This window comes from Alternaria viburni (genome assembly GCF_023758015.1).
Source record: "Alternaria viburni strain BMP 2772 chromosome Unknown scaffold_16, whole genome shotgun sequence".
In the NCBI taxonomy this organism is placed as follows: Eukaryota; Fungi; Ascomycota; class Dothideomycetes; order Pleosporales; family Pleosporaceae; genus Alternaria; species Alternaria viburni.
Window position 1 is genome coordinate 9369 of NW_026055785.1, and position 25144 is coordinate 34512.

At 51.8% G+C, this 25144-nt stretch overlaps 5 protein-coding genes across 5 annotated transcripts; 1 reads left to right on the plus strand and 4 right to left on the minus strand.

Moving 5' to 3' along the window:
* Window positions 1-626: 626 nt before the first annotated feature.
* J4E79_007325 (uncharacterized protein) lies at window positions 627-3971 on the minus strand (the record flags this gene model as incomplete). The annotated part of the gene is made up of 4 exons (XM_049356192.1): window positions 627-715; window positions 756-2045; window positions 2098-2264; window positions 2752-3971. 4 exons carry the CDS (start codon window positions 3969-3971, stop codon window positions 627-629), a joined length of 2766 nt encoding a protein of 921 aa, XP_049209079.1.
* Window positions 3972-7045: 3074 nt separating this feature from the next.
* Window positions 7046-7969, minus strand: J4E79_007326 (uncharacterized protein; the record flags this gene model as incomplete). Its single annotated transcript, XM_049356193.1, has 1 exon — window positions 7046-7969. The coding sequence occupies one exon, from the start codon at window positions 7967-7969 to the stop codon at window positions 7046-7048; it is 924 nt and encodes a 307-aa protein (XP_049209080.1).
* A 1121-nt stretch (window positions 7970-9090) lies between these two features.
* On the minus strand, window positions 9091-10370 carry J4E79_007327 (uncharacterized protein; the record flags this gene model as incomplete). The annotated part of the gene is made up of 6 exons (XM_049356194.1): window positions 9091-9231; window positions 9313-9453; window positions 9529-9746; window positions 9796-9964; window positions 10030-10170; window positions 10290-10370. The coding sequence occupies 6 exons, from the start codon at window positions 10368-10370 to the stop codon at window positions 9091-9093; spliced, it is 891 nt and encodes a 296-aa protein (XP_049209081.1).
* A 1224-nt stretch (window positions 10371-11594) lies between these two features.
* J4E79_007328 (uncharacterized protein) lies at window positions 11595-13664 on the minus strand (the record flags this gene model as incomplete). The annotated part of the gene is made up of 2 exons (XM_049356195.1): window positions 11595-13288; window positions 13349-13664. The coding sequence occupies 2 exons, from the start codon at window positions 13662-13664 to the stop codon at window positions 11595-11597; spliced, it is 2010 nt and encodes a 669-aa protein (XP_049209082.1).
* A 174-nt stretch (window positions 13665-13838) lies between these two features.
* J4E79_007329 (uncharacterized protein) lies at window positions 13839-15137 on the plus strand (the record flags this gene model as incomplete). The annotated part of the gene is made up of 1 exon (XM_049356196.1): window positions 13839-15137. The coding sequence occupies one exon, from the start codon at window positions 13839-13841 to the stop codon at window positions 15135-15137; it is 1299 nt and encodes a 432-aa protein (XP_049209083.1).
* Between the last annotated feature and the right edge of the window lie 10007 nt (window positions 15138-25144).

Genomic DNA, 25144 nt, shown 5'->3' on the forward strand with positions numbered 1-25144 from the left:
TCTAATATATAGAGTAAGCTACTGCGAGTAATTCTATCTTTTTATAATTCTCTTAAAAGATGTTGTTGTAGAGTTATTAGGGTTGCCTACCTTCTCGCTATTTCTGGCTTTCACGGTCGACGTAGAGACGGCATCTCGGCAGATACATACCTCTTGACTATCTAGCGCTACCTTCCCTAGGGCTCGGTGTCCACGTTTGTTGCCTCTACCATAGCTTAGTTGAAAAAAAAAAACGATTCCTCTCTAATACTACGATTGCGCTTTTCTCCATGGAATCCAACCCCGCCTCGAACCATCCTGCGCATGCCAACCGGTCTTTGGGGCGTCTACCCACTCTGCTGCATCTCTGCCCCCAACAACCTCAATACCCCAACGCACCTCTCCGTTTCTGTCTTTGAACCACCCTAGCATGGTTTTGACGTCATTCGCGTTCTTTAGTGCTACACCTCGTTCTTCTACCAATCGCGAAAGATGATCGCTCCCTGCGACAAGTACAAGTACGTCGGCGATGAGTTGCACGTCTCGAAGCAAGGGACTCGTGCATCTTCTCTGTAGAGAACTGACTACGGCTGTAGTGCCTATAAGCCAGATGATTATTGCCACCGACAGATACGTAGCGATTGCATTCATATGAAGAACCTGGGTTCGGTGGGATACCAGTGCCTCAACTGTTCGATTGGTGTGGAGACTTGCGTACTTGCGTCGCGGAAGAACCCTGCCATCCAATGTCACTGGCTCTCCTAACGCATGTGTACTGTTGTCGCCGATCTTTTGGTACGCCCAACCGCCTTGCTCTAAAGATAGACCATTGCTGATGAAGTGCTGGAAGAAAGTTTGGAAGGTATGGTTTGCGTGTGTGACAAGTGTTGCGTAGTCGAGCAAAGCCTGCGGATCCTTGTTGGCGAGGCTATACATGCTGTATGTCATCAGGTCCATGTTCATGCCGGTTTCAGCGTCGCGCATGATGAAGGCATTGTCGCGAAGAGATTCCATGAATAATGTCCCTTTTGGCCCGAGATTCGGGTCAGCGGCCTTGAACATGGATCCCATGAATAAGACTCCATAACTCGTGGTGACGTTCAACGGTCCTCGGTATTTTTTGTCGTATTGCTGCGTTGCGTTGCCATGGGTCGGTGCGTGTCGGACAAACACTTCGGACCATGCTGATTTTGCAGGGCCGACAGGGCTGATGATCTCATAGGATTGGACCATGCCCGTTTCCACGTCCACGACCACTTTGGCATCTGACGTCTCCACTATCGGCATGCAACGAGCGGCTTGTAAATCGGGTACATCTTTGAAAAGCAGCATTGGTCCTTGGTTCTCGTCTCTGCCTGGAACTGTTACAGGCTTACCAACGATCCATTTCGTAACGAATGGAATCGGCCACTGACTGTCTGCGTTTGGGAACGCTTCGACATTTACTGGGGACCAGTATCCTATCACTGCTGAATTCAGATCGTCCTTGGTTCCGTTTGAGCAACACGACAGCATAGCGCTGGTGCCAAATGCTGAAGTGTTTGACGGGCTGCCGCCAAACATCGTATGATTGAAGGAGTAGTAATTTTCCAGGCCCTCCAGATCCGTCGGTGTGACCTGGGAATCAATTTCATCGGGATGAATGAGCCATGTCGATGTGTTCGCTACTTCGGGTACTTGCTCGCATTCTAGCCGAGCTCGTAGAGCAGATGTTGTGATTGTTACGTTATTCGGAAACGTTATCGTCTCTTTGGCATCCACTTGGGAAATACTGGTAAGATTGAAGGGTATGAAACTCCAATCATCTTGAGTCCAAGAAGGCTTAGTGCCATTGAGTGATAGCTGAATGGCAGCGCCGGGAAGCCAATTTTTAGGCGGATTCAGCAGAAGATCGTTGAGTACTTCAAATGGAGGCAGACCCGGAATAGCTGCACCCATTCGTTGTTCGTAGGTCTTCACCGTAGTTATAATGGGTATCTCTCGAGGTTCCAGCGTCCTCTCAAGAATCGCTCGATGAGATACGTTCGCAGCTTGTCGTTCGAAGAGCGCGGACATCGAAACGGTGACTGGCAAATTGAAGTCAGCAAGCTAGAAGACCATCGATCATGATAATCTTACGAATTTGGCAGAGAACGCTTCCAGTAGCGACCAGGAACAGCATCCAATGCTTGTTGCGGGCGGCCTTGATAGCCGCACCAGCCCAGGTTTTGGAACGGTACGTAAGACCCGCTCCATTGGTGATGGGTGTTGGCCGTTGCGACATCGCAAAATAGGGTTGGAGGATTCTGAATGTTGAATCCAATTGATCCCACCACAAGCCGATCACAATACTGACAACTGTGGGTCCGATAGAGATAGGAGCAAAGGTGGAGAAGCTCAAGCCCAACTTAGAAACATCGGCTTCGTAAACGAATGCAAGCTGAGAAAGTCGAGATCTCGCAGAGAAAGCGTTCAGTACTAACACCGCAACCAGGATCAGGATAAGGAAGCTTGAAAGAGCAAACAGCATACGAAGTCGGATGACCAACGGCTGCCAAAAGCTTGAAGATTTAGTGGTTGTGGGAGCTATTGAAGGCATTTATCAGCTCACAGCTTCGATTACATGGCATTGCTGACTTACATGTGCTTGCGAGGCAATCACTGCTTGCAGTATGTATAGCACCATCCCGCATGTAAAATGTGTCATTCCTTATTCTTTGGCGGAAATCGTGATGCGCTATACGATGACCTTCTCGAAATGTTGATGATTGTGTCGGATGCGATTGAACTAACATAGCATGTCCAAGGGTACTGCCGGGGTCCATGCTGAGGTCGAGCGGCCGAAATGATAGTCGTGAGACCCAAAATACCATGATGAGTAGCAAGAAGGAGACCAAGAAGAGGGTAGCCAAAGCGATTCCGATCTCTTGGAGTACCATGATTCTATTTTCGACCACTGTTGCCTTCCCTTTTGTAACTTCGACGCGTGTTACGTCGGGGTCGTTCAAGGCCTCGCGAAGACACTCCGTGAAGAATCTTCCTTTGACTCTTTCTGCGCGGGAAATAAACTCCCTGTCGTTCAACATTTCGGTAACGTTGAATGCATAGAGAGCGCCAAGCAGCGGACCAAGCCCAAAGAACTCTGGAGCGTTGGTCGTCATGTTCGGATCGGAGTAAGGGCCAAGCTGGCCGCCCAGAGCACGGTCCGCATCAGTCGCTATGCTTTCGGCGTTAAAATAGTATTTCCAAGTGTCTTGTAGTGCCATCTCTTCAAACTTAGGGATGTCTATCATATCTTTCGTGATTGACACGGGCTGAATATGGTCCGACTCCATGGACGTAATGTTCGGCTCTTTGCCTTGGCCTATTGAAGTAGAAGTGTTGTGTGTTTCCATAGAATACTGAGATTTGCAAAGCAATGCCTTCATGCGAAAGTCAGGCGAGCGTTCATAGGTCCTGTTGAGCTCAAGTCCTGTCCCTGCCGCTTCACTCAGCTCCAACCTGACGGGCTTGGTCCACGGGGTGTTGAGAATGATGATATCCCGGTCTGCACATTCTGGAGAGGCATAGTGGCGCGCATACGGACTGGTCGAGGAGACGTTACTGGGAAACGGCATTCTACCGAGGGGCAGCAGCTCATCCTCAATGTAGAAAGTAGAAGTGTTTGACCATGTCAGGCCTCCACGCATTGCCAGATTAACCGCAGGGTGGACGGTTATTTCGTGTCTGCAACCGTCGTCCGATGCTAAAGCAAAGACTACCATGGGTTCTACGCCCTTGTATGGCCCGTGGCCCATGATATCGTACTCTTTGTATTCCATCGGCACAAGATCAGCGCTTTCTAGCGTCATGTCCCGACAACCTAGGTTCGCATGTATTGTCGTTGTCTCTGCCGTCCAGGAGTTGAAGCTTGATATCAGATCGGGGCCGAGTTGTGCTGTATCTGTAGACGGCCAATTCGGAAAGGTGATAGAAGTATCTTTTATCCATGCTGAAGTAGAGAGATTCCTCATCAGCGCAGACGTAGTTCTGAAATAGGTTTCTCTACTGGCGACAATGGGCAGTTGGAGACCAATCCTAGGAACGCTTCTGCTGATGTCAAGCGCTTTGGTGATTACAATCTCTTCGGATGTAAGAAGGGCGGATGACAAAGGAGATATAGCGAGAAGGGCCACCACATTGATTACAGCCGTGCAGATGAGACACCAACTGGTTTTACCGACCGACTTGCGCTTGAGGACGATATCCAGTAAGATAGCCCACCAGGCCCTGGGCGTTTGGAGTAATGTACCGTAGGCACTGGCGCCTTCTGAAGGTGCTCGAGCTAATCGAGCGAACGGCTCCGTTCTCTTGGCATCTTCAAATAGGATAACCGTGGATTGTGTGTACAGCACTGCTAGCAGAGTTGGTGTGAAGCGCCATCCAAACAGTACTGCAGAAGATCCGTCATCGGCACCGAGTCCGTAGTGGTGTTGCGAGTACCAAATAAGTAGCGATATTGTTATGCCCAGGATGGCGGTGGCACTTATCGGGATCAATAGAGAATACCATCTAAAGGTAAATGGCAGCCAGCTCCCTTTCCGATCCGTTGGAGCTTGTGTTGGCAAGTTTGTTAGCCGCCTAGATCTTCAGAGGTAATTGATTACTAACCTGTGCCCAAAGGCATGGTATCTGTTGTAGACTGAGCAGACGAGTCCGCTGGGACTGAAGGCGCATGACCTCCTAATGTTCGATCCATAACGACAGATGCTCCAAGTGCGCTCAAACGGGATTGGCCTGAAAGGAAACTTACAGCGACTCGGTGGCTGTATCCAAGGTTATCGCACAGAGAAGCGCATACATAGAGGCTACTTAAGCCATCTTCGTCTGCTGTTCAAGCTGTACCTGCATCGATCGTCCGCGCAGATAGATTGCGGCACAGCACCGCTGATTCCACTTTCATACTTAATCCGGTACCGACATAGCGGATGCGCAGAGTTCTTGAGGCTATCGTGCAATAACATAGTTGGCTAAGCGCCCGGGTGGACATTGGGATTGTTGCAGCGGTTCGCGCCAATACTTCAGCGTTAAGCACGCGCCGCGGTGGAGGGATCTTCAGTAAAACCTTCGAATGGGCGGCAGGATCTGGGATCCCCGTTGCGCATGACAGAGAACCGGTCGAAACGCCAGGTAAAAGAATGCAGGTAGACGCGCGATTGTCATATGAAGTGAAAGCCTGCCCCGAACCTTCCGTCGCGTCTTCCGTTCCCCTCACGGGTGGGAGCTCCCGTTCTTCACGTGGGGGCTAACTAACTGTATCGGGCGTAGCGTCGCGATTGTGATAGGGACAAAATCGATCCAATCATACGTGATCAATCTGAAGGCGCTGTAACATGAAATAATTACCCCGTTTATCTTGTCTACATATGCGGAAAAAAAATTAAGTTCTGGTGTTGAAGCCAGACACATTGTAGCTTGAGGTTTGGCCACCTGGACAAGATCCAATGCCTACTACCTAGGTAAGCTAGACTCTCGCTAAAGCCGAGAGGGAGAAGGACGCGGTGTAGACAAGCATGTTGTATATCTGATATAATGAAGTCTCAATAGATGGGTTGAGCAGTGTCTGCTTAGGCAGGCATGCCTAAGTACCTTCCAAAGTTCTCTCTTCCAGGGATGTGAGCAAGAGTTATAGTCCAAGAACATTCGTAGAGGCGCATCTTCAAGATGGAAAAGACCGATGTCGTTTCATTCAGTCCAATTTCTAGCCGGCTGTCGAAGGTGTTTTTATATCTCAAGAGTCACTGTTCAAGGTGCACCGCGTGCGACTACCTGTCGACACAAATACCTCGGTACCCCTGCCTTGCCTACAGCCTTTCCCCTACCCCGTTGTCTACGCCAGGCCGCTGCCGCCCGTCACTTACATGCGTAGCGAGATTCCAGCAACTTACGACTCCGAAGAACATCGGTCCGCAACGCGTCGTCTATCTTCGCCTACCCCTCTCGAACGCTACTCCCAATGCAGCGCCATCAAGCGAGTCTGCACGCGAATGATTGGTGGGTGCCTTTCTACAGTCTACCCATTATACCTAGGTACGTTATCAGAAACAGGGGTGAGCGAGAAGGAGCATTCGGGCATGTGGTGGGCTCAGGCGCCCTCGCAAGGGTAGCCGATTCATAGCATGTGCAGAACCTTAGGTACGTAGGTACTTGGATACGTGGCTAACGTGTCGACAAAGACAAATCAACGTAGAGGGCGGAACATCAGCCACGTCCGCGTCGAAATTTGTGGGTTTGATGTGCGAATGGTATATTCCTCGTGTATCCATGTGTCTTCAAGATTGGGCGACTTACAGCGCCAGGATGTTGCTTCGGATCGCAACGTTCGCTTACCCTGGTTGCTGCACATTCGCATCATTTGCCAAAGTGTACGATGAAGTCAAGACGGTATTTGCATCCGCTTTCTTTCAAATTTCTATCACTCGTTTTGGCCACTAGCTTCTTTGACGACTGAAAATACATGTACTCAACTACTTGGACGACAGTGTCCTGAAGATTGCAAACGGGAGAGGGGAATATCAGATAATGTAAGCTTACGCCATGCTCGACTCTATGCCGTGGAACTCAGTTTTGCGCGCCCTTTCGCATCCGATCTAAGCGGTACAGCAACATCGTTACACCGCCCGCTACACTTAGCCGCACGCAATTAACCGATGGTCATGCGTGAACAGCGAGCGTTTTTCTCACTATACTCAATGTTTCATAGTACAGAACCCGAACGCCTTACGCCTTGAATTCCAATACTTGAGACCCAAAAACACGATACCCTTCCGCTCGGAACTCCATTCTTATAGCACAATGTGTTGCTCGGCACTCGATTCGCTTGTAGCAAGGCGCTACGAGAGCTCGCTCGTAGAATCTAGCTGCCTCGCTAGTACGATTCAGATAGCTGCGAGGTCGTTGAGTGCACAGCTCAGCTCTCGTCTCGCACCGAGCTCATCAATGCCGTCATGCGGCCGGTAATGGTGTGCGACGATCCGCACCGTGGCCCGGTAAGTCTTGTACCTATTACGGTCAGCATTGCGGCCTTCTAATTACCCGCACTTGGTACTTACATCAGCATCCTGACCCTCGCGCCCCCAGTCTTCACAGGGTAATCTCCCAAGCCGGCGAAGAACGCTTCATTGCCATCCGCGATACCGCCGCTCATGAGAGGGTCGCCCCAGATGACGTTCGAAAATCCGACAAGACCTATGACCTGCTTGGTACGTTCGTCGATGAGCACGTTCTCCGGGTCGCAGAGATTGAGCGCTACAAGGCGCGGTTCGGTAACTTCTTCCAGGCAGTGCGCGTGTTTGCCAACCCAGAAACGTATACTTTCGGAGTGTGCGTTAACAAGCATATCCTCAGCATCGCGTAGTGCGGCTTCGAGGAGAGCAAAGAAAGCCTCGCGCCAGGAGTTGCTGCCCTTTTTGACGAAGACACGGTGTGTCATACCAAATTGGGTGGCAGATAGTGCAGTCAGAGCGCGGACATGTGTGCCTAGTGTGTGATCGATGGAGTTTCTCTCGCTGGTCGAGATGTATGGCGCGATTTCCGAGAGCTTGCGACCAGGCATGTGGCTCATCATAAGAAATGGTGCACCAAGCGGTCCACCATGGCTATCATACTTGATGATTTGAGGCACAGGTACTTGTGTATACTCGTGCAGTGTCTCGAGTGCTTTGCGTTCTGTCTCCAGGAAGTGCTTCTCATGCCGGAGGAGTCGGATGTTATAAGCTGGTGGGCATTTGAGTATCAAACAACTGCCATCTTGAAGTCTTGCGAGATAAACCTGGTGTATGCACCCTTGCTGGACTTCAATTTGCTGAACATTGATTCTTGAGGACCGAAAGACTGCTCTGATGACTCTTTGTATGCTGGGAAAGTCGACTGTTGTGATAGCAGTCCGCGAAGATGCTGATGAAGACGAAGATGAAGACGAAGTGGTCGAAGAGGGCCGAACGGGCTTTAGAGCGTACGTTCCACGGCTCATACTGGTGAGGGGAAAGATTGCAACATCCAGTGGGGGAAGATGCATTATGAAGGGCCGAGCAGCGACGTCCTAGATTCCGGCGGGGAGCTTAGCGTGATTCGATAGTGGAGGCCTGGAGCTGACTGAATGCTGCATGTCGAGGACATCGCTATGCATTAAGAATGTTTTGACGATTGCGCAAACAAAGTCAATGCCAGCTCTTTTCTCATAGAATCATGGATGCTCGATCTGAACGCAAAAATGTCCCGACGAATGTCGGAAACAAAAGCATAGTAACGCCAGCCCGAGCAAGACCGACTTTGATAGATCTCAATTGATGAAGCCATCTCCTTGGTTCGGCCATACCGAATCGCATGACAGTCGACACTTAGTAGCACATCTGAAAGTCCCAACCAGTCCCCGAGCCATATCGACTATCCTCTCGCCGATGCACTGCTCAGCCGAAAAGCAAAAGTCTATCATGCGCGTACGGAACTGGTAAGTAAGCGGCGTATTCTAAGCGAATTGTTTAGCGAAGGCGGATGTAGAGGCGGAGAAGGACGCGTGAGGCGTTCAGATTGGCGCTCTCAGCGTTCGTCAAGGATACCCACAAGTGGCTAGGCACCCGATGAGGATATCGCGTATCGCGAATTATGATTGGTTCTGCCGACAGACGGCTGAAGGATACCATTGACCGACATGTTTCGATAGCATATCCTTAGGAATCTGAGAGACGATTGGATGTAGGTTTGACAGTGCAAAAAATAACGCTGTGATTAACGCAGTGTTATGTCTGTACGGGCCCTCAACTCGCCCGGCCCATTGTTTTACGTAGCTAGTCAACTACCTCCACACATCCCATGCCTGTGGGCTATTGCTGTGGCGGCTATGTAAGCCCGCACGCAGTATGCACCCGGCAGTTCGGAGACGAGTAGTAGCAACACGCCGGATGTCAGGTCGATGAGTAGGTGGCTACTGTGCTCACTCTGATGATCCGCTAGACGTTTGCCTCATCCCAAGAGCAAACGTATGCAAGCCACGGTGGTCCCGATCGGAGATTTTTTCAGTTTGTGGAAATTGCTGCGCGAGGCGTTCTAGCACCACGACGGCTGCCCCACGCACCGATTCCACTCGTCTCCTTCTCAGACACGTCCATTCTCGATGTTCCCTGACTGATCATCGACCTGAGGTTTGACGGAGGGCAACGGCTGACGAAGCTCCTCGATGTTGAAACGTTTGAGCTGCTCGAAGTCAGGACCGACCACACTCATACCTAAGACATTCTGTCGGATGTAAGCAGCTGTCAAGATCTCATCATGCGGTGCATGTGAGACGTGTGATCACCACGTGGGGTATGACTATACCTTGTAAATTTCCACGAGAATGAGAAGATCGTAGTTTTTCAGGTCGACCTTGTGCCCAGGACCAACTGCAGCTGCGATTGTATTGATGACGCCATCTCTCAAAAACTCCTTATTGTTGCGGATCGATGGGCGTATCGCAAACTTGGGTAACCACACGTTAGCGGAGATCTTTGCACGACGACACTACATCATCTGATAGAAGAAGCTAATGCTCACTTTCTTCCCCGCTTGATCTGATCCATGGAAGTGAGGCGCAAGGACTTGTTTCGCAACAGCCTCAAGACCCTGTGGCGTGGCTTTGTCGGTCGCAGTAATTGGTGTTAGTCGCTTGACATAGCGTAAGTTTTTCGGCTGAGCGCCATCTGCAATATCTTGACAGATCTTATGTACGAAGGAGACAGGTTCTAGAGGTGAGCGTGTCCTAAAAAATATCACTTTCTTGGGTCAGCCCGAGCGGTCGGAAGTGTGATTGGCTATCCTCACAGCACTGGGTGTCGAGTTTGAGAGACGTGAACAAGGGTTTCGTAGTCGGCTTACGAATATCGGCGAGCTCTTTCTGGATCTCAGCTTCGATATCACCTCCTTCCGAGTCAGAGCTGTCTTCTGCAGCCGTCCCATTGGAACCGGCGGCGCCGTGCAGGGTAGTAGCGTACTATCATGAATCAGCATCACCAGCACTGTCGCTCGCGGATGGTGCAGCATCAAGATATCGCTAACCTCTTGAAATAGATCCCGCAGATCAGAGACAGATTTTGCTTCCTTCTTCATAGCGCATGTTGCCCATATGCCCGCATCACCGGGTTTGATAGCTCGAGACTGACTGCCGTCCCTGCGGGGCATATCCCAGTTTCTTTTACTCTGATGTCTCGGATCAGCCTGATGAATCTCACTGCAGCTGCATGACGAAAATGGAACTGGGAAGCCAAGAATGCAAGTACGGGAGGAGTTTTGACAGTGGTACGAAGAAAAGAACTCACCTTAGCTCGTTTGTCGCCGCCGTCGTGCCGCTCGCGGGGCTCGGCTTTCCGCTTCCTCGGGTTACTCTCCGCTCCGGACATTTCAAATTATACGGGTGAAGCTGTAGGGTGGGCGTGATGTGATGGTAATTGGAAGGCTCGATCGAAGCCACCTGCACCCGACATCTGGATGCACGGGAAGAAAAAAGAGGCTAGGCTTGTTTCGTCCACTAGCGCGCCTACTCCCGCGTTGGCTACCTAGGTACCTAGGTACCAAGGGACATCTCCACCCACCTTGCAAAGTGCCTCGCTCTCACCAGCGCATGCAGCCTCGCGCGGTCTACCCTCTAATGTCTTCTAGAGACACACTCGACGGGTGGCGTCAATTCTAATTTTACTTTCCGGGATGCATGTCGGCGACCTTGCACGTCTGGCGGTTCAATGACGCCTCTAATTAAGCCTTCACCCTGTCCATCGATTGCCGCAGCAATGCGACCTACCATGTTATCGCTGATCATCCCGTCGTTCTTGTGTCAGACGAAAGCCAGATCCTGTCCACTCAAATCGCAGATGCTGTCAGATGCAAGCCTGCTGATTATATGGTCCACGAATTCAAGGGTGCTCGTCGACGGCTTGCGCCAAACGTTCAATTTATTCTGCGCTTCTCAACCGCCGTGTAGACAGTACGATATGGGGGTGTTCCGTTACATTGGAGAGATGAGCTATCAATAGGAATGAGGATCGATCTCAGAGATGACTAGATAGGGATCCTGCGCCATCTCTGGCTGTCTTTGCACAGCACGAAGGAGGATTCCCAACGACCTAACTGACCGCCGAGAAGTAAAGGGACTATGCGAACAAGTACGACATGCCTCTATTGGAGCTCACTACTAGTTCTAGGGAATTTCAACAGTCTTCAACATTCTGACACCTTCGATCTCATACAGAGACACGACAGCTAGCACCCTCGGCTTTGTGCAAGAACGGCAACCCAGCTGCACCGCTTTGGCGAGAAAGCTCCAGACCACAAGAGCTTTAATAGGAGGATACTCGGAGAAGGTTTGTACAAAAGTTTTCCAAGTTGGAAAGTATGAAAGCTCACTCTATGGAATCAACGCTGCTCGAGATATGCTCACCCGAGAGGGCGAGGTAACAAGGCGTAAGCTCGCTCTTGTCATTGCAATCGGTTGCCAATATGCACACCATGTTGTCGGAGACACTGTTACACACGTAGCGTGATGCTGAACTTCAGAAGGATCGATACGATATCGTGTTGTACTTGTGTCTCAAAGAAGCAGTGACAACATGATGTGTATTCAATATCCCTCATCGATCCGCAGACTGTCCAATCCACGTTTGTCCAGCATGCTTGTACTTGAAGTACTGATTGCTATCACTGCCTGGCTCTTTGAACGGCCAGGTCCTGTACGCTTCCACAAGCTCTAGAATCATCTCGGATGTTAGCATCCTAACCCTGAGATGCTCCATTTGCAGTCTACCACCTTTCTTCGGATCTTTCAAACTGGGACAATCTTTTATAATGTCGCTGAGGCCATGTTGCAGCTTGTCGAGAGCATGATTGATACCATCGGAGGGGTGCGCGAAGAGTCCGAAGATGAAATCTCGCGCCCACTCGTAGAAGTCGGGGGATCCGCCGACGGGCCTGGGAAAGGGCTCAGCGGAGACGAGGGCCAGACGGCTCTGGGGCCAAGCCTCATTTTTACGCATGACGAGGGGCTCGAAAGGACGGGAGTCGGATTGGAGACGAGGTGAGGGCGGCGAGCGTATGGCGAGGCGGTCATCGATCTCTGTTGCAGGTACCTTGGCATAGTTGGCATTTTGACTGTCGAGGCCCTGCTTCCACTGGGTTTCAAGCTCGCTTAGCTCGGCCATTGCAGCAGCTTTTTCAGGGCCGTCTGGCATGTCAACAATCTTGCATTCGAGTTTGTATATAGCCTCGCCAATGTCTGCTATGGATGCTGCCAACAGTTTCTTTCTCTGAGTCAGCGCCATACCAGTACTTTCTCTGTAGAATTTCCGTATGTCGTCCTTGTAAGGGTGGTCAGGGGGTACCGGCCGTTTGGTTCTTTTGCCTTTTGCATCTGTCGGATCGTTAAGATCGACTTGTGGAAAGACGTTGATTACACGTCTCATGAAATCGTAGTATTCGATGAGACCAGGTGAAAGCAGGCCAATGGGGTTTCTACCCGCCAACTGTTGCGTGCGAAGGTAATCTTGAATTGTTTGAAAACTGGTTACGCCTGTGCCATTGGAAATCTGGTCGACTTCTTCAGCAAAGTCGTGGATGTGGTCGCGCCGATGTGATGGTAGCTCCATCCCATTCTCTTTCCCTTTCTTCAGAGCGCGGACAATGGCCTCGATCTCGTACTGTGGTTCACGGCCCGAAGAGGCTCGGCCCGTGCTGCGCGAGGCGCGCTCTGGTTGGATGAAGAGGGTTGTGTCTTGTAACATTTGCATGAGGCGGTTTGTTTTGGTCATTTCGTTGATAGATTGGGCAATCATGCCGCTAAAGTCGTCGTGCTGTACCCACAGTAAGGTGCGAACCATGCCATAGGCATGAAATAGATCGTTTGTCCAAGCAGCGGAGGCAAAGTGGTAGGCGAGCTGTTTCGCCATTGAGTCAAAACCAAGGCCGGGAAGTCTTGGATCCCATGCCAGAGAGCCAGTCACTAACAGGGTGTTGTTTGGTTCCTGTGCTTTGGGGTCTTCAGCGTCCAGCACAGTCTGGTGTGGGAACACACCGTTTGCAACCATGTCCCGGTATGTCTGGAGTACGGTCGGGTCTTGTTCGACGAGTGAGTACCTGGAGCCGGGTGCAGTGAGAAGAGGGTCAAGAAAGTCTTTAAACTTTTCGTGTCGCGGTTCGAGGAGCACGTGGCTGCGCGGTTGGAGGTATTCGTGCAGCTTCTGTGACCAGAGCCCGGCGCCAGGGTTGATGTCGAGGATATCGCAGCCTTTGTGCTTATCTAACGTATGGCCGGCGTATTTGAGGACGTCATCTAAGGGTATCTGGCGTTAGTCCCGCTCAGCGAAGATGGGTGTTCCGGGACTTGACGTACCGCATAGGTCGGGACTTACGATCTGTGTTCTGACGTGAACGCCGCCTTTTACTATCGCCGCGCCTTCGTTCCGTGTTCTCCTCTTCTTCGGCGCTGCTTCTTCCTTGTTGGGATGTATCCTTTCCGCCATGGCCGCACTCAAGGGATACTCGGCAGGTGTAGATAGTTTCTCATCGGTCCAGTAGTGGTGCTGCTCCTTTGAGCGCGCCCGCTTACCGCCAGGTGCAGTGGCGACGGAGCGCGCCTGGTTCCATTGGCGAACAGATATGTTTCCTCGCCAGACATTGCGCGGTATTATAGGGCGTATGCGCATCATCAGGGGGTGCGAGGTTGTCGCTCAGCCATCAAAGTACCATCGCGCAAGTTTCGCCGCGGGGATCCCAGCCGCTTCGAGATAGCGTGCTTATCTCCACGTGCTCACGCGTCCTGGCTTGGCAAGCTTCATCGTCGGCTAATGTCATTCTCGATGACGCAAAGCTGGGCGTCCACCATGTTGCCGACGAGCAGCAATATCCTCATCGTAGGTGCTGGAACATGGGGCTGCTCCATTGCCCTCGAGCTCGCTCGTCGCGGTTACACCTCCATCAAAGTCCTCGACGGCAGCTCCTTCCCCTCGCCCATCTCCGCAGGAAATGACCTTAATAAGATCGCGGAAGGGAGTAACGACCCCTCCGAGTCTGACTCTCTCCAAGACTTCTTCTGGAATCGACTGACCCAGCTTGCAATGCATGCATGGAAATTCGATCCACTGTTCTCGCCCTTTTACCACGACACCGGTTTTATCATGGCCGCTGTTGGCGATGAAGCCTACCAGCGTTGTCTAGAGTATGCCAAAGGCGAGAAAGTATTCCCAGCAGCCCTGAATACGAAACATGATTTCCAGCAAACAATGCCAGGAGGGTTGCTACAGGGCGACTTTCCAGGTTGGAGGGGCTTCTGGAAAAAGAAAGGCGCAGGGTGGGTGTTCGCTAGTGGAGCTCTAAGAGCTATGCATCAAGAAGCCGTGAGATTGGGTGTGGAATTCTTGACCGACAGCATAGAGGGCGGTGTCGAAGAGCTACTGTATAATTCGGACAATAGCGCAGTATCGGGGGTGAGGACGAGGAACGGCTCTGAGCACAAGGCTCAGCACATCATTGTATCCGCTGGTGCGAACAGTGACCTACTCTTAGACTTCGAGAGTCAGCTTCGACCCACAGCCTGGACACTTGCACATCTACCCCTCTCAGCCGAAGAAGCGAAGCGGTACCGGAACATACCTGTGCTGTATGGCGTGGATCGCGGTTTCTTCATCGAACCCGACACCGAGACACACGAAATAAAGCTCTGCGATGAACACCCGGGATACATCAATCCAGTCATCAACGACAGTGGCAAGATGCGCTCCGTTCCGTTTGCGCGACAACAGATTCCGAGAGAAGCAGAAGCACGTATGCGACTTCTTCTCTCTGACACAATGCCACAGTTTGCAACCCGAGACTTGAGCTTCGCGCGTTTATGCTGGGACGTAGATACTGTGGATCGCATCTTTCTCATCGACAAGCACCCTAATGTCCAAGGCTTGATTGTAGCGGTAGGAGGATCTGGAAACGGCTTCATGGCATGCCCTGCAATCGGCTCTCTGGTTGCAGACATAGTAGAGAACAATAGTGAAGGGAAGATGAGGGAAGCGATGCGTTGGCGACCAGAGATTTGCGCCGAGAGGGATTTGTGGGATGCGCAAGGGAGATATGGTGCTGAAGGCAAGGTTATGGATATCCGACAGGTAACAGAGTGGACAACGATGTGAGTCCAGCAGGCCTTTGCACGTCTCAGCTGCTCAAGTAGTTTTTTTCTAGACCTGGGTTTCTCTATCATAGGCTTCTTGTCATCACTGATGCTGGTGTATAATCAAGAGAATGGCGGTGGAGGGCACGAGAACTACGCACTTTGATCTGGGGTAAAAACTGCTTGCTCGACCAAGCCTCTCGTGCACCGGTGGGTGTCCATCAGACCGTCTCGGGGGGAATTGGCGCCCAAAAATAGAGATTCCTACTGTGATTATGCATATTTCACATTGCTGTCATGGATGTTGCCTATCAAGCCGATGCTGGGAAATTGGTCAACTCGGTGCTGGATGGAATCATCAACATAGCCTCTAAACGTCATTGTGTGAAGTTTAATTACAGATGTGAGGCTGAAGGTTTCAGGCATCCTGCGGTAGAATTTCGCCGCTCGCATCTTAGGCATCCCGTCCCATCATCGGTAGTTATCACGGTGTACCCACCGCTACGGCTCAACTGCGACTCCCAGCATTGACATGCGTTCCCACGTGGGAAACATTCCTAGCGTCGTAGCCACTGTGGGGTCCGATGCTGGATGCTGGGGATTTTGTAGGTCGGCGATTATGGATCTGCAGGTCGGCGATTGAAGATTATGTCGGCGATTTGAGGCTGTGTTAACAAGCACTGCCACGTTTCACCCCTCGACATTCCTTCCGATTTCCAACGCCTTTCGAAAGAAGTGTTTGCTGTAAAGTCGCGATACCTAATAATAGATTTGGTAGGAATGAAGTTAACAGGTTGGTGTGAATGAGAGAAGCCGGCCCTCTTCGACAGTTAGATGAAGACTGGAGGCCCCACTAACCACACATCGTACAATGTCTTGGGTTCTGGCTAGAAATGGACTGATGCAGTATACAGATCCAGAGCTGCGATGTTGGGGCCGAATATGCTTCCTGGTAAGTACATTCGGCTTATGCCGCTGTCGAGTATGGGATGAAGGTTCCTAGGGCCGTTACACGCCATTCGGACGGGACGTTAGGTCTTGATGCTTGACATACTGGGATAGCCGGTAGTCTTGGTGGTCGCCTAGACGGTCCATACCGGTGCGGCATCAACAAACACCCCTGACACTTTATTCATCCAATCGTATGACATCCTCAGTATGGTTAGTCTCATTGCATGATCGGCTTCGGGCCGAGTCTTACAATGCTTGAACATGAGTTCTAGAAATGTTGATATGACTGTTGCATGACTCTTAAAAGAAAGTTGTCATGGAAAGCCTGAGCGCGGTTCAAATCCTTCGTTTGCGTGTATGCAGATCATCGCCTGTCACGGTGACTATTGCCAGCTAGTCTTCACATCGAAGGACAGCTTGTGCCGGGCTCCTCGAAACAGATGATGAATAGAGACTAGTGTTTGTCTGTCGACACGGTGCAGGCTTTTGTCGGCTGTATGTTAGATTTGCGATGACATTCTGTCCTTTGCAGAGCGGAATCAGCCTTGCCTTAGTGCCTGATGACCACCATTCGCACTGTCATTAACAGCATCGTTCGATTGATTGTCCATGGCCCCATCACTGCGACACACTGGCTTTGTTTAGCTTGAGATCAAGTGCGTTAGTGGACGCTGTCTATTTCTGAGCGACTGCGGATGAACTAGCGTGTGAGCTGTTGTTGGTCCATACAGGCAGTGCGGATGGTAGCTCCCGTGTTGGATATGTCACTGGACAGTGGAGCTATGGAGGCAACGACGGAATTGAGCGAAGATGAAGGTGACGAGAGTGTGCAGTGTGACGCAAGCCCCGATTCTTGACTGTCAGTCAATTTGCAGTGGTTGCTCGCCTGGCAGTCACCGATCGAGTACATGGTCAACGCTACCTACCGCAAGTGTTGTCTGGCACTCGACCGTTCTTCCGACTGGTAAGGAAGCGGAGGTGATTGTCAGCCATCCTGGGCCTTCACAGTGTTTGAAGAAGGCAGTGCGTAGGAATATACAGCCTCCAAATCGTCGCTCTCCATACACAGGTGTGTTGGCTTGAACATGCGGTCCATATAGCGCAGTGTCTGAAGCGCCGGACAGCGCATGCTGACTGCTGCTCGCGATGCAGCCCGGGTACTGCCTGGGTATCCGTTATTACACGGGCGTTTTCCGTGCTGTGATGGGGCCGTCTGATGTTTGACATCCAGACCTCCTTGATCATCTGGGAAAAGCTTCTCCGATCCTGCTCCTCGACGTGTTGCCCAAGAGTCTTGATGCAGATCTCGGACGAAACAGTCTATGTCCGGCGGTCCGAAGGCAACGCGGTGTAGATACTTCATGGTCGCAAAACCCGATCAAGAAGAACCATGTACTAGTCTTTGCAAAGCAAGTTTAACCGCTTTGGAACAACGGGCGCTTCGAAGACTGTCGTTGGCTTTGGCCAGCATGTGGATCCGTCTTTCCATCTATCACGCTCGTTGGTCATGTTTCGTCCTTCGCTCTTTAGCCACGTCAAAGACAACAGGCTCACTGCATGCTACGCAGTGGAGCTAGGTGTCCAGGTCGAGAAACGCAATCAAACCGTTGCTGTCAGGAGCTGTCTTGGCAAACACGGCTCGCTTGTCTAGAGCGCGACGTTGGTGTTATTGGAGGGACAATGCTGGTGAAAGCTGTAGAATTGCTGGCAGACAGACCGCTTGAAACGTCGCTTACTCAGACCCTGCCCTATGATTCCTGATTGTATGTAGGTTGCTGTGCTCCAGGCGGCAGGGGTTAAAAATATCTCACGGCACCCGGCCCAAGAGTAGCGCGGGGCGTATAATCCCCATGCGCTACGCCCAAAATTTTTGCCGGCGTAAGCGACCACCCAAGGCCGCTTCTCGTCGCTTTGCTACCATGCTGCGATCGGCAGCCCATCATCTCCAACGCCATGGGGAGCGCTCATTTGCCCCTCATCTGTTACCGCCTCTGATGTTGGTCCGCAGCCCGTGGGACTAGTCTGAAGGGTGGCTGTCGTTGTGGTTGCGCCCTGCACACATCGCCCGGTCGCTCTGTACGTACCATCTCAGCCCAGACGAGACATCGCTGGAGGTTGCAGAGAACTCGGTAGCCGAAGCGCTGCTGGCCGTTTGCAAGGTATCGCATTAATCGCTCGAAGGATCGTTCACAGGCGAGAGCGAAATGGCAGAAGCTTTCCTGGGACTAACCCTAGTAGGCCACTCCTCAGACCAGCGCTAGAGCGGTGCGGTCGCCATGTTGGCGGTACCTTCACCCACAAGGATTAGCTAGCCGGCCCGCGAGGCTCACTCGCTCTCCACCGCAATTGTGAATGGATTATGCACCCGGTCTGAACTGGGACCATGAACTACGGACGGTATCTCATTGGGACGAGCGCAGCAAGCGTTAGTCAAATTACCCACGTCCCATTATGACCAGCAGCAGCGACTACTCCTCTATCGGATGTCTGACCCGACGTAGCTACCTATCCTCTTGGGCATTGCAAACTTCGTCTGCGCCCCGGATCTACATTGACCAGTCGATGCCACATGGTCCACCGCTCAGCGTTCGCAATTTCTAACTTGGTCCCTTTCAGGCCGTCCTCCAGGGCCCGGTGGAGTTTCAGGCACTGCAAGATATGACAACACCGCCACTGCCCGCTACGCTTTCTCGACAAATCTGACGCCCCAGCCTTACCGTTGTGGAGTGGTCCCTAGTGCGCTCCCGGGCTAATCCTGTACACCCCGGACTAGCAGCCTTACCATACCCTAATCCCTAGAGTTTGGGTCTGTGCCTTAAGACTGGTCATTCTCACCCATCTGTTGCACTTCCCGCTTAAGACGCACTGGCCTTCTCTCTGCATGATATACAACCCGTGTTGGCTTCGACTTGCGGCCACTTGACGACCACCAGATACCCCTTCCTGTTATATCACCACCATCCTGCGAACCACTCCAGAACAACACGACACCTGGCGTCACCCACGATGACTTTCTTTTCGTCCGAAGCAGAACTAGCACTCATGGCGCCGGTTGACGGCATGGGTCACCTCTACCCCTCTAGCACATGTCAATCACCCCCCAGCATCATGTACTCACCACCACTACACCACATGGCTCATCGACCCCAAACGACCATGTCCGCACACGCAGGAATGTACACTCCACCTCAAGATTACAGACCGGTCATGGAGTCCCCATACCCACCTCACGCACTCTGGTCGACACAACCATCATCAATACCGCTACCTCAAGTAACGTCGTATTCCTACCCATCTTTCTCCGAGATGGCATCTCCCCCGATGCTTGCGCATGACTCGACGTTGCTCTCACAATCTTTCGGTGCGTCTCGACCGTCAAGATCGCACTCCACATCGTCGTCCGTAGGTCATGGCATGCCGTCCAACGTCCCCTCTGAAAGATCACCACCCGCACTGTCACGGTCGCTCTCTCCTTCCTCGCCGGATCTTCGATCCTATGGTATCCCGAACAAGAATGGTACATGGAGCTGTGCTTTCCCAGGATGCACTTCAAGAGCAGTTTTCACCCGCGGCTGCGATCTCAGGAAGCACTATAAGAGGCATACAAAGTCCTTCTTCTGCCGCCATGGCGACTGCCCACAGTCTACAGGAGGAGGCTTTTCGAGTAAAAAGGATCTTGCGAGACATGAGGCCAAGCACAACCCGGGCGTGTTGTGTGACTGGGACGGATGCGACAGGGTCTTCAGTCGCGTGGACAATATGGTAAATTTGACATGCTTCACATGCGCAGAGTATTACTGACAATTTGCAGAGAGATCATGTCAAGCGGATTCATCTTAAAGCGTCCAGGAAATCTTCGACAACGTCCTCCTAGTTGTTGCGCTTCTGATACGACTACCGACTGTCACGTCCCACAAAACCATTGTTTCATCGCCTACGTCGTCCATACCTCTTACTTCGGTTCGAGTCATCGCCTTAAACCTTCGCTAGGAGCGTCTACGGCGAAAGACAGGAGATTTACTCGCCAAGAAAAGGTCACAGACCGTTAAGACCACAAACCCTTCACTTTCGTTCATGATACCCTTATTTTGCATTTGCATTTGCGTTCCCGTTCCTATTCATCTATCACTGCAGCATTTCCTGCGTCGTCGCATTGCTATGGCGTTTCTCAAAACTAGAGAAGTTTGAGCAGAGTCAATTGGCTCATCCAAGGAGGATACAGTACGGTTGGAACGCTTGTTGGGAATTGGTGTGCATAGATGCAGATGGCGCCGCTGTTGCCTACACTAGCTTGGAATGAGTGTCGGTCAATAGCGACAATGATTTCAACATTTGGCTCATACGATTCTTTGCAACTCTTCAATTTTTCGATTGTCTCTCTAAACACGACGTCATACATAAAGCCAACCCCCATTCTCGACAACATGGCTGGCGCGATCGAGTCTACCACAGGTTGTCACGCCAGATGTCGACATGGTCGGGGGTTAATGGTCTGCGACTCCGGCCTGCTAGTGGGAGGCCTTACGGCCTTAACAAGGCTGACTTGCGGTGCCGTCCACTCATGTGGGCCGGGACCCTGTGACAAGGTGGCTGGAATGTCTCTGCGAATCACCTCTGTGCACACTACTTAGGTACGCAGGGATGATTGGCGGGCGTTCTGCTCCGTCCAGCATAGGATCGAAATGCGAATATGGCATGTTCAGCGATCGAGAGCGATGGTCGCCCCACATCGGACCAAACGACGGCATGCCGCAAGCATTCCTGTTTCGCAGCCAGTTTCGAGGAAGATGTCACCCGATGACATGGCGGTGCTATGCGGCTGCACCCTATATTCGCGATGGTGGCTATCGTCATGGTTCAGCACCAAGCCAAGCTGTTTCAAGAGTCTGGTACATGCATGCTTCCAGTCAGACCTGCACGTCAATGGATCAATAAGACGCATTACGTTAGATGAAGGCTGTTGCTATAGCTTCCAATCACATTTCATCACATGCATTGGAAGGCAGGACGCCCAAGCGGTTCCATCCCGCGAGCTTACATACGGCAGAGGACCACATGCACGATGAGGTCGACCCCATCGCGGACGCCGAGCATCCATCGATCAAAAACTCATGGTGGTTGCTCGTGACAAAAGGTGCGTCACGCTTTGCTGCTTCTCGTGCCGCGCTAGTGCACAAACAACACGATGGAGCGACTAAGTCCAATAGATTCGACGTTACGGTAACGCTTGCATATCCTGTTATTGTCTGAACATATGCGAGCTTACGGCATATGTTCCGAGCGGCAATCCTGCGGCCCTGACATGGCGCCGTTTGATGCGGCCGTTCAGCAACCAACCACGCGATTTCCATGGCCGCGGCATGGCGACGGCATGGGAGACAAGGGTCCAAGTCACAAGCACTCTGTCGTTGCTCGGACAAATTGCGACCCGTGAAGTTGGATCTGCTCGACATGGTGCTGTTGCCAGGGGTTTAGCTGTGCCGCCACGAGGTGGCTGTCCCATCTCGACATGGAGCTTACCGTACTTGTCTCCTTGTCAAGGTGTCCAACTCAAGGTGATCGGGTTGGATGCTTTCCCCTGTTCCACCGGTCAAAATTGTGGACAGGGACGTGGACCACCAGTGGCTTAGCGTGCTCCACTCTTCTCCAGTAGCTTATCTTTCTGCTGGGAAGGGTCGATCTGGGTCGCGCTACAACGAACCCTCATTTCTTCCCTCTGCGCCCTTACACGGCCCCCACGATCCGTTCTAACCTCCTCGTTACGCGCACATAGCCCTGGACCTTTGCTTTCTAGTGCGCGTTTCATCAAGGTCCCGTCACAATTGCAAGGCGCACACCACATGCCTGCGATACCGTTGTTTTGAACAGCTCTCTGATGGCCTGCTCCTTTCCAGTCAACAGGTTATTGTCCGAGTGCTCCAAATCCTTCGCGGGCCATCTGCATGTTGAGTGGCCTGGCCAGTCAACCGACCGTGCATGAATATGGGGTTCCCAGCATCCTCTCGGACCCTGCCGATGATCAACGGCTTTGGGAAGGCATTGCGATGGTTGCACCGTGCGATCTTCCAGCACTTGACGAACCGCGTTAATCTCACTGCTTCCTAGTAAGACACCACCATGCTTCATGACGTATCCGTCTGCCTTTGTTTCTGTACTCCTCCTACATCGAACGTCGGAACTCAAGAAGAGAAATAGAGGGCCCCGTCGATACTGCTAATACCCACCAGAATCCACATTTTACAGGCTGACAGATATCTTTCAAATCACAAAGCACCTATTACCATCGGATATAATGGAGACGAGTCAGGAGCCGACCCGAATTATCCAACAACCCGATTGACTCGTGCACCAGCCAGACGGCCCCAAGTATCGCAATTCCGCGCTCGCACGCTACCAGGCCGTAGTGAAGTTGTGGCGCTGGTCTGAAGCGGAAAGGGGCGGCATACGCAAGCAAAGCGCGGAATAGCCGCACTCGTTCCTGGATGCTAACCTCGAAAGTCTCCTGCGCCTGCAGACATGCGAGCTAACGCTTTGGTGATGCACAATGGCACGGACATCTGCATCTTGTCTACAAAGGAAGGTGCAAGGGGAGGAAGTCGTGATCTGGAACACCCAACTCCGCCCGGCAACGTATGTCTCAAATGGTGCATATCGCGCGATCATGACAACCCAACGTCGCCGACTTGAGGGCGCTATAGGCAGTGCTCTGAATGGTCCTCCGAAGGTGCATGCAGCCGCGTGCATCAGCCCTGTACATTGTTCGGACCGAAACGAGCCAGGACCTTGCAACATCGAACGGCAAAAATTCGCCGTGCGTTTTCCGATCGTCAACCTGACAAGTACGCCCTTTGGATGTGTCTTCACATGCTATTGGAAAGAAAAAAGTAAAGACGATTCAAAATGAACATCTCATGCTCTGTCCAATCAACCAACGGCATTTTGAACAATGCCATCTTGCCGGAGTCAGCATGCTTCCCTAACACGACGGAGAAACGCAAAATTCGACAGCCCCCATTGTGATATTGCGAACGCGTATACTATGGAGAACTATGTCTCGGCGCCTGAGCTGTACCTTCTGCTTCTACGTGTGTCCCTTGACGGAAGCTACGAGGCAATTGAAGGTAAAATCTGGAAGCCTCTCTGCATGTACTTCGAGAGGTATAAGCATGTTTTTGCAGTACAATGTACGATACGGCTTTATCATGGAGCTTTGAATCTAAAACTCATGAAAAGTTCAAATGGCTGATACATAGCAAATATGGCAATGACCTAAGATTCTATACCAAGTACAACAATCTTTTCTCTGAATGTCATTGAAAATGAGCCCTTCAAAACCATTCCGTGGTACATGACGAAGCACTTACAAGAGAGAAAGTTCTCGGGGCGTCTGCAAAGAAGCGATATTGGTCTTGGATAAGATCCAGATCTTTGACAGTATCTAGAAGTTGCGGTTTCCCACTGTCACCGTGTTGATGAGATTAAAGTTGGATTCAAGCTCGACGACTTCGTTAGCGTCTTTGCATATTTCGACATCGAGGAATCACTCGATTGCAACATAAGATCATAGTATGCCATTTCATCAGCCGGGGAAAAGAACGACACAGTACAAGATCAGGTATGATACCACTATCTAGAGTGGACGAATCTGCGTTCCACGGACAAAACAAGGCCTTTGCGATAGTAGAGCTACTACCTGTTCGTCACCCTCACGAACACCTGGTCTTGGAGCGAATGTGCCGCCAGGGGCAACGGCACTTACCACACGCGAGGTGTGCCATGCGGTGCTTTCCAAAGATGTCTAGACACAATCCAGTCTTCTCCGTTTGCACAAGATGGCTGAACCCCTCCACCTCCAGAATCATACACACGATACCCACAAGCAAAGTCACACTACGGTTAAACCCAACGGTCGGGATCCCGGATCACGCACCGAACTAGCGGTTAGTGTAGCGCGGCGTGGGGTCCAAAAGCTGCGCCAGCACGCGCCTCCGAAGCTTTCCTGCTTGGAAGAAAATCCAGCTGAGCCGTGCGGCGTGCTAACCCCTGCTGGCGTGCCCTGGCCGCGAAGAATGCCGCAACGGGTATGATGCTGCGAGCCAGGTGCACATGTGGGTTTTGACGAGCAGGCTAGACTCGAGTGGATAATGCCTGCGCACTCGATGGGGAACTGCACTGGGTACAGGGGTAAGCGGAGCCCGCGTGTCGTGAGTTCCGATCCTGAAGCGCATGCTTGTTGCCGCCTTGGATCGTCTTTGTCGGGATGGACAGGACTGGGCTGGGACCGGAGTTAGGTTTGTGTGAGCGAGATTGAAGTGGTCGGGATTTTTCTCGGGCACAGGCGGAGGGAGCGTTGTCGGGTCGCTTGTCGCGTATCGCTTGGACTTGCTTGCGCAGGAGGAATTTAGCTTTGCTTTGTGCATGTGGGATACTTCTTACTGTGATTGCGTTGGTGCAGTGTGTGGATAGCAGAGACACACTTTGCTGTGTCCACTGTTCGGAGAACGGCGCCTTGAGATACGGCGTAGTCAGGTAGTGGCTCTCGCATATTCGCACAACGCATATCTTCAACAACAGACGTACCTAGGTACCTCGCCGATACTCAGAGTTCGTCCAACATGACCATCTCCGACAACGAGTAGCCTTTTCGACGGCGGATCGGTCCCAAAATGGGAATCCGTCATCCAAGATCTGCCACATCGACTCGAAAACACACTAGAACATCATGCACCTTCTTCGCTACACATGTAGTCTAACAAGAACCATAACTCTGTCGGACAGACAGCACCACTTGGGCATACCCAACTGCGACATCAACGCCAACACTATTCCCGGCGCCACACTATCAGGAACCACCTACCAGGCGGGCGTGCGATGAGCGCCGCTATCCTCGGCCACGCTCCGCTATGGTGTAGAGCTAATATACGACTGAGCCACTGGCATTCGCTTCTTCGGATCACGACCGTGTGGCTCAAACTCGCCCGCACTCGCCCGCTAGACGCGTAGCTTGAACTACGACGCCAGATTTAAGTTTCACTTCGATATACTATATCTTCTAGCGAGCGTCGCAGGGATTGGTAC